The sequence below is a fragment of the Mya arenaria genome, chromosome 9 (assembly GCF_026914265.1).
Source record: "Mya arenaria isolate MELC-2E11 chromosome 9, ASM2691426v1".
Lineage (NCBI taxonomy): Eukaryota > Metazoa > Mollusca > Bivalvia > Myida > Myidae > Mya > Mya arenaria.
In genome coordinates this window covers 42,234,683-42,244,372 of record NC_069130.1, presented here as the reverse complement: position 1 = coordinate 42,244,372, position 9,690 = coordinate 42,234,683, and the positions used below count along the sequence as shown (strand labels likewise).

General features: G+C 34.6%; 1 protein-coding gene across 1 annotated transcript; it reads right to left on the bottom strand.

Moving 5' to 3' along the window:
- Positions 1–394: 394 nt before the first annotated feature.
- LOC128246038 (M-phase inducer phosphatase cdc-25.3-like) lies at positions 395–4,151 on the bottom strand. The gene is made up of 3 exons (XM_052964248.1): positions 3,848–4,151; positions 685–902; positions 395–436 (listed from the first exon to the last, which is right to left on the bottom strand). The coding sequence occupies exons 1-3, from the start codon at positions 4,149–4,151 to the stop codon at positions 395–397; spliced, it is 564 nt and encodes a 187-aa protein (XP_052820208.1).
- Positions 4,152–9,690: the final 5,539 nt, after the last annotated feature.

Here is a 9,690-nt window from a genome sequence, read left to right as displayed (position 1 = left end):
TGATGTTGGCGACAAAAGAATACCTAAAAAACTCTCTCTCTCTCTCTCTCTCTCTCTCTCTCTCTCTCTCTCTCTCTCTCTCTAAATCTTTGCAACGTAATTCGGAAAGACAGAATTAGAAAATATGCAGAAAAAGTGAAAATAAAAGAATAACAACACATAATTATATAACCATCAAAGTAAAAGCAAATTGACAGACGTTTGTATCAGACGTTTAGATTATGTTGTTTGGCGCTTAATGGTAGTCGTGCGTGTGAGCAGTGCCGTACATTGGCACTATCTTCCAGCTGACCAATATTATAAATAAATAAACGTAAAAAATAGTCAGACGTTTGTTTCAGCCGTTAAGTTAATAGCATGTCCCCCGACGTTGTCGTTTGGCACTCGATAGTCTTCATGCGTGTGAGCAGTTCCTTACATTTGCACTCCCTTCCAGCTGCCCAATACAACAAAGAACATGGGCGCATTAAATATTATTGGTTTGAATAGTTTAATAATTATATGTATGTCAAGCATGAATATCTTAATATAAAATTAAATTATTATTTTTCTAAACAGTTTAATTTTTTTAGTCAAGAAAAAATGTGACCTGGTACAGCGTGCATTATCGTTCGCCTTGGAAATAAGAAACCAACGTCCATATGCTTAACAAATTTATACCAAAATATTAAACATAGCACATACCTGGAACTGGTGATAAAACTCCTTGTATCCGCCTTCCAAGAGGTAAACCTCTGGGAAGTTCAGTTGTGGGTTAGAATCCTTGTTCGATTCACGATCCAGCGATCTAAGATGGCGGTACATATTCGGGCCTCGTTCTGATGAGAACTCGCAGTGAAAAACGATCACGTGATTCTTTTCTGATGAGACGTTGTCTCGTTTAGGAAGTTCCGGATGGAGTCCTTGGTGTAGAGATTAATGGCGCCCCGGATATTGCCTCCTTCAAACTACGGGTATCTACAGTCAATGACGGTCAAGTGATCAATATGGTGGTCGTAGTCGCCATTCAGTACAGCTGACATCTGCAAAATATAGCATCATTTTCTGATGAGGATGTTGAGATGGCATTTTCTTTTCAAAATAATAATAACTAGCATTTTTACTGTGAGGGAGCAAAAACAATCACGTGACCACAAATGCGAACCACCACGGAGAAATTGAGACAACAAAACGTATGTTTTTGACGTTTTCTTTATTATCTTGAATCGAATTAAAACAAGACCTAGCCCATGGTACGCCACATAATTTCCGATTTCATGTGGTATACTGTCTGATATTCTTGGTGTCGTAGTTTTTGAGAACATTCAATAACAAATTTAGAATCGAGGATGCAGACGACCACACATTTTGTATATCTTGAAAAAACAATGATAAAACGGCTAGTTTCATCTGGTTCTTTACGAAAAACATTTATTAAAGCAAATATATACCATTTAGTGTACCTTTGCAAGGGGTATTGATGTTTTTGAAGGCAATATCAAAATATCAAATTATGCGAACGACCACACTCGATAATTTTAGGCGAATGACCACACTTTTTAAATTAAATTTGAAGGGGTTGCGAATAAAGCCTTCGTGATATCAATGTTTTTTTTCTATTCTAAGGACATTTGTATCCGCACAGGACGCACACACGTGTATAATCTTCTCGACAAATCCGACATGTCAACACCAGAATGTAACCGAGATTGTGCGGCATTCGACCATTGTAAAGGAGATTAATGTCAAGTACGATGGTAATAGAAGTCACTGTAGGATGTGTGTCTAGAATGAAAAGAAGTAGTAGGGCAATTTTCGAATGCCAAGATCTAACGTACATTTAATAGGGCTAAAACCCACCCAAATCCCATGACACCTATATCTCTAAGTATGTCAATCGTAAACTTGTTAAAACACCAATTTTTGTATTGTAAGATGAAGAAAACATACATTTAATTTATCTCATCACACAATTTCAGGGACCGTATGTTCGATATACGTTCGACGAAAAGGAGGAAGAGTGGTACAGTATGTTTGGATCGAAATTCATTACAAAAAGGGGCACTGTGTGTCAGAAGGGAAAAGGCGAGGAGAAATGATTGAAAAACGTTAGTTACATCCTAAATGGGATTCATAACATTCAATGTTGACTATCGATATGATCATATGGAACTTCTAATGCTACTGGGTAGTTCATTTATAGCCCGCGAATGACATGTGTAGTTATTACTCATTTACAAGTTGTTTTTGAATAAATATGTGTTGTCTTTATTCTTTATTGACACGTCACTTATATGGCAATAAGCAGTGTTATTATATGGCAATAATAGTGAAGATTAATCAAATAAAACTGTTATTTGATAACGTGTATTGTCTTTATTTTAAAAATACAAACGGATCACTTTAAACACAGAGTATAAATCACATCAATATGAAACAAAAATATCCGCATTTGTTTGTGAAACAATCGCATTTATAAGACTGATCAGGCTGTTTACATGTAAAACTTAAACATATAAATGTAATCACAGAGCAAATCACAAAAAGTGAAATGAATCACCTACAATAATATCGACTCAAAATAATACAAGAATTTACTAATAAAGTTCTGGAAAAAAAATCACAAAAATGAAATTGATCACAGTGCAATGATCCTTTATAATAAGAGCTGTCACAGAGATAGCGCGCTCAACTGTTCCGTTGTTTTTAAGTTTAGATTGCAAAGTTTTGGTATATGTGCAAAACCTTAACCAGAATCTTTTAGTCGAATAATAAAGGGCCATAATTTACATTTTATGCAAAATGGAGCTATCTTACTTGATTAATTAAGTCTGTTGGATAGTTGGAAACGCCTGTCTGAAGTTTCAATGCAATACATGTATTTGCTGAGATAATGACTTAAAGGTGCTTACATGCAAAACCTTAACCAAAGTTTGACGCTAGGGTGGGTAGGATAGCTCTCGTTAGTCTTCGAATAGTCGAGCTAAAAACCAATCGCCTCAAACAAAAGCAAGAATTTACTAAAACAGTTCTGAAAATGCCTTCCTGGTTATGTAAATACGGCGATTTCTTTTCAAAAACAATATATTGTTAGAAAATACAATAGGTTTTCTAATAATATGTGTTGTTTCGTGCTGCCGCAATGTTGAAATGTTCGAAAGGACCTTGCCACAATATCTGCAGACCTGAGGTTGTCGACTCTCCATCTAAAAGATATACCATACACATTAACAAATAAAGTATTTGAGGCTTTATTCGCACTCTTATCAAAATTAGATTAAAAAGTGTGGTCGTTCGCCTAAAATTCTCGAGTGTGGTCGTTCGCATAATTTAATATTGTACGATTTCTTTTAAAAACATCATTTCGCCTTGAACATGTATTGTAAATGGTATATATTTACTGTTTATATATCTTTTTGTAAAAAACCAGTTGGAATTAGTCGATTTATCATTGTTTTTTTTGCAAGATAAACAAAATGTGTGGTCGTCTGCATCGCCGATTCCAAATTTGTTTTTGAATGTTCTCAAAAACTACAACATCAAGAATAACAGACAGTTTACCATATGAAAGCGGAAATCATGTGGCGTACCATGGGCTAGGTTTTGTTTTAATTTGATTCAATTTAGTAAAGAAAATATACACAAACATACCATTTGTTGTGTCAAGATCGCCGTGGTCGTACACATTTGTGGTGACGTCACAATTCTTGCTCCCTCACAGTGCTTTTAAAATCTTATCTAGAAAATGAAATTTTCTTATTGAAGAGGGGATTATAAGAAATTGAATGTAAAAAGGCATTTGTCGCCTAAAAAATTCTGTTATTCAGAACACTGATTTAAGCTGCTTTAAAAATTAAATAAAACTCACCGTTTCTGGCAAAATGGCCATGCGATCCTTGTGTTTGCCGGTCAAGGTCATGAGCCCGTTGTCCCGTGACCCATCTGCCACAAGGTCGGAGTTCGTCGACAGCCGTAGACGATCGGCTCTCATTTGTGATGACGTCATAGATTTGGGATGACTTCGGATGCACCTCAGAAGTTCGACGTCTTTTTTGATCATGGTAAAGGTCATTGACGTCAGTCCTACGTTGGTTGAAGTTCTTGTAGAAAATATCCTCCAATGCTGTTTGCTCTGATTTCAGATCGTGGTCAACGGGAAGCTTCTTCCTCATGTTTCTGGAAAGTTAGCAAATTATTATCATATCGGATTATCAATTTGAAGTGCTAGCAAAAAAGCAAGTTCATTTTATTGTATTCTGAAAAGTTTCACAATGATGTAATGATAATAAACAACAATAAAATCAACTTACTGTGCTGCAAAGCGGCGGGCCAACGTTGACACGGAACAAAAATCCAAACTCTGTGGAGGCATTTTTGAAATTTCTATTTAAAAGCAGTTCAGTCTAAGTAAGTTGTGTAAACGTAAACTTTTGGTAAAGATATGATGAAATTTGGAAGATCGGCTGTTTTATATACGATCTGAGTCAAAGGCGTTAAGATAATTCAGCTGTTCACTCAAGCACGATGATTGGAGCGGTGGACGGTCTGAGCCGCTTAAGTCAACGCTCATTTAGTTACTGAACACCTCAAACGCGGTCCTCATCAAACAATTAGTGTTAACCATTGACAATCTGATGAGTGATTATTGCTGGACAATATTGTTTGTCAGATTGTGATGAAACTTTTACAAGGTATTGGACCAAGAGCAATATTCATGGCGATGTTTAAGATGAAAGAGACTTTTAATGAGATAACATTAGTAGAATATTAGATTGTATCGATATAAACTTTATTGTCATTAGAAGATATGCAGACAGAAACCAGAAAATGACAATATGTATTGCTTTCTGCTAATATCATCTTTCAAAGTAATAGTAGTTTTATTAAGTTGGTAGAAAATGTCACAATTGAGGCGTTTATAAATAATAGATTACGGCCAGTTATATGTGTTTTCAAATGCAGTAAGTAAGCCTAAAATTGGAACGAAAAGTTGAGTATTACATCGTATAATTTTGAATTAAGTGCAGCAAGACTTTGCACTCCCCCTACCCACACAGAAAATGCACACAAAATGTTTGAAAAGTACGACGACTGCATTATACGATTATAAATTATTATTGAACTGTTTTCTTTTATAATTTTATTACTAAGATGTTTTTGTTGTTGTGTGTGTTTTTGTTGTTGCGATATTACAGGCCGAATATCACAAAAATACAAAGTCATATCTCAATCTCAGTCTCAACCAATTTTACTGTATATTATAAAACCATCAAAATCGTATATGTTTTCACAACTTTTAAAATTGTGTTCTCTTATTGACAATTTTGATTCAAACTTTGGTCAAGATTCCTAAGAGCTTTTTTCTACAGCAGAAAATGTAATAAAGAACAACTCAATGCTGTTGAAAATTACCCCAACATATGCAATTGCTATAGTATAAGTTATCTTTGAAACATTAACCCATTGTTTTAATCGACACATTCTATGAGGTAATGTTCTTTTTTAAAAATAGTTAAAACATACAATAATGTGTAACATACGATGCTTTTATTCGGTAAAATGAGTTGATACTAAAGTTCAGCGTTGACCTGAGTATTTTTTTATGATATGGGGGCCAGGTGTTTAATATTGAAAACGCAAAGACTGTTCAATCGTCACTAACCCATCTCAAACTTGGCCCAATTAGCGGCTCATCAATCAGTTTGTGTTTGCCATCGTCACTCTGATGAGGGACTATTAATTGACAATATTGTTTGTCATATGGTGATAAAACTATTAAATGTAAAGGAACCTAGAGCAGTATTCATGGCGCCGGTACAGATGAAATAAATTCCTTTTGAAATTACATTTATAGAAATAACTGATCGTATATGAGATTCTCAAGTCAAAGTCAATTTTTATATATACCATTTTATAGAACATTAAAACACGAAGTATTACTCGTTAATGAAAATGGTCTCACTGACCCTGTGAATGTCTGGAATATGATAAAAGCATCAGTCATAAGACCAAGTTGTGATTTCTGATATTCTAATTGCCAGAACCTTTTGTGAAACATGTAACGTTGTTGTGGTTTTTGATTTTATAAGGTTAAGATAATCTTTTTTCTCTATAACTTATTTCGAAAGTAAATTCACCCACTTCTGCAGTGAGATGATCTTTTTTTAAATGTCTCCTCTCTTGCACGACACTTGTAATTCCACATTTTTAGGATCGGCGCTTTGGTCTCCCAAGGACTCTGTTCTAGGCCGTTTCATATTAACGTTTTAGTAAATGTCAAGTCAAGTCAAGTCAACACATTTATTCACTCAAATTCATGCACAACATGAAAGAATTGAGGTAATTGATAAAGACAATACATTTCAGAGGCTCAAATTGAGGATTCAAAGACATAACATACATTCCAATAAATCAAATATTTAAAGACCAGATAGTCCCGTTTAACAGGATAAATATTGCACATGGATCATTGGGTTCAAGCAGTGTTTACGAAACTTTATGAGTTATAAAATGGGTTAAGTACAATGGGAGAGTCAACTAATATGTATGCAGAAAGTCTGCGATAAATAAGATCAGTAATGTTTAACGAAGTTGTTTAAGAATAACAGATACCATTTTACACATGTTCAAAAATTCCTTTCTATTAGTTGTGTTTACCAAATGCTCAAGTTTATTTATGTTTGGACGTCTGTTAAAATATGGTTTTATATACTGCTTACGCTCGATATCAAAAATGTTACACTCGAATAAAAAATGGAATTCATCCCCTATTTTGTTACATGTTTGGCATTTCCTTTCATTGACTGGTGTTCTATTCCAATTGCCCGTTTCTATTGGTAGTCTGTGGTTTCTTGTTCTAAACTTGATAAGTGGATATAATAATGATTTGGGTGTTGAATGAAGATACTTTTCATAGCCAAATGACGTTTTGAAGATTTTATAAAATTGGCTGTTGCTAGCATTTTCAATAAGGGAGTACCACGATGTTAAGAACAGATCTTTAAGCTTGCGCTTAACCGCAAGTTTAAGCCATTTAGGATTGCCATCTTGTTGATATTCCCAAGTTCCTATAAATCCACACTTTGTTAGTATTGACTTTATTTTGAAGCACCATTGATATTGTGTTCTTATTATGTCTGGAGGTAAAGTCTGAACTGTTTTGTATATGCATTTATATATCATCGATGATAGTTTACTATTATTATTATTATTATTATTATTATTATTATTATTATTATTATTATTATTATTATTATTATTATTATCAGTATTATTATTATTATTATTATTTTTATTATTATTATTATTATTATTATTATTATTATTATTATTATTATTATTATTATTATTATTATTATTACACAAACATACCCAGTATGACATCATTTTCTCTTCTATATCTAAAGCTACTGGTGTTGTTCCAGTTTCGCCATAAACCATATAATTAGGAGTTGATCTTTTTAATTTGAGAATATACTTTAAAAAATTCAGCTGAACTCTTTCTATAATATCAAGATTTCCGTAACCCCAGATTTCTGCGCCGTAAAGTAAAATTGGTTTAACTGTTTTATTGAATAAGTGTATTTGAAGATCGATCGGAAGATTGAGTCTATTAGAGTTTCTGAGGAGGCTATAAGTTGCTCTAGTTGCCTGCGATGCAACATGTATTTTGTTTTTATAGAAAGAACCTGTTCTACTAAACAACACACCTAGATATTTATATTCCTTCACTATATCAATCGGCTGATTGTTTAATGAAAAAAAAAAATTGGTTGTCGGCCATTTGAGAAAATTAGTATTTTAGATTTTGTTGTATTGATTATTAGTTTCCAGTCAGTGCAGTAATTAGAATAGGCATCGAGAGCATTTTGCAGGTCACGTGCCGTTTCTGCCATTATAACTGTGTCATCTGCATATAACAGAATAAAAAGCTTCAGGAACTGGGGAAGTTCATTGTCTTCATTTAGTCGTATTGAAATTACGTTTACGGTTGGCTTTGACTGCAAGTATTCATGTAGATCATTAAGAAATAATGAAAATAAAAGAGGCGAAAGATTTTCTCCTTGCCTGACTCCCATATTGGAAGGAAAATAATTTGAGAATTTTGCAGTAGATGAAGAGAACACACACGATTTGATATTAAGTAAATGCGAACCCGTTTGGGTTGTACCAGAATTTGAGATTAAAGATCTGTGCGTACCCCTGGAAGTGCGCATTCTACACCAAATTGAACAGAATAAATAGAGGCTTTTGACGTTGTGCTTATAAACGCGCTAAGTTACGCACACCTTACGGTAAAACTTATTTCCACCAACTTGGGTGAACGAAAGTTTTGAAATTTGAACGTTCGTCAGTATCATTGTTATGAAACACAAAACAAATACCAGTAAATCAAATTTATTTGATAAACTCAATTTGAACCATAAATCAAAACAAAACGATTTTAAAACATATTTTCAACGTATTTCGGAAAGACAGAGAGAGCAATATGAAAGGGACGAGAATAGAAAGTATAAGAGCACATAATAACAAACAAAACAATGACATATGTTGGTACGATTGCGTATGACATGTCAACTTTGGCTAATTTGTGGCATGCATCCAGTCAACTCCAGGTATTCCAATGGCGAGTTTTATCAGCTGCTGACCATTGTTAAATCAGAAGGTAAGTCTGAGAGAACTTCCAGCAGATTTACTTAAATGTGATCTGTGACGTGGTTTGTCGCCTGCCGCCCACGACTTGGACTTGACACGGAAGTGACGTAAGTCGTCCACGTGCTCCTGGTGCAACATGGGAACATAGATTTGGGGAAAGCACTGGTCCTGAAAGGAGAAAAATCACAATACATATTTAAATATTATTGGTGTGAATAGTTTAATAATTATATGTATGTCAAACATGAATATCTTAATATAAAATTAAATTATTATTTAACTGTTTTATTTTTTTAGTCAAGAAAAAATGTGACCGGGTATAGCGTGCATTATCGTTCGCCTTGGAAATAAGAAACCAACGTCCATATGCTAAACAAATTTATACCAATAAAATATTAACTATAGCACATACCTGAAACTGGTGATAAAACTCCTTGTATCCATCTTACAAGAGGTAAACCTCTGGGAAGTTCAGTTGTGGGTAAGAATCCTTGTTGGATTCACGATCCAGCGATCTAAGATGGCGGTACATCTTCGGGCCTCGTTCTGATGAGAACTCGCAGTGAAAAACGATCACGTGATTCTTTTCTTATGAGGTCATTGTCTCGTTCAGGAAGTTCCGGATGGAGTCCTTGGTGTAGAGATTAATGGCGCCCCGGATATGGCCTCCTTCAAACTCGTACGGGTATCTACAGTCAATGACGGTCAAGTGATCAATATGGTGGTCGTAGTCGCCATTCAGTACAGCTGACATCTGAAAAATATAGCATCATTTTCTGATGAGGATGTTGTCTAGATAAATCTTATCTAGAAAATGCAAGCTTTCTATTGAAGAGGGGATTATAAGAAATTAATACATTTTGGATGTGAACGTAAAAAGGCATTTATCGCCTAAAATACTCTGTTATTCAGAACACTGATTTTAGAAATTAGATAAAACTAACCGTTTCCGGTAAAATGGCCATGAGATCCTTGTGTTTTCCGGCCACGGTCGGGAGCCCGTTGTCCCGTGACCCATCTGCCACAAGGTCGGAGTTCGTCGACAGCCGTTCAACC

Coding starts and splice junctions, on each gene's coding strand:
- LOC128246038 (XM_052964248.1), bottom strand. CDS start 4,151: ATGAGGAAGAAGCTTCCCGTTGACCACGATCTGAAATCAGAGCAAACA. Junction 903..3,847: donor TGGCCATTTTGCCAGAAACG/GTGAGTTTTATT, acceptor CTCTACACCAAG/GACTCCATCCGGAACTTCCT. Junction 437..684: donor AGTTTTATCACCAGTTCCAG/GTATGTGCTATG, acceptor TGTATTGGGCAG/CTGGAAGGGAGTGCAAATGT.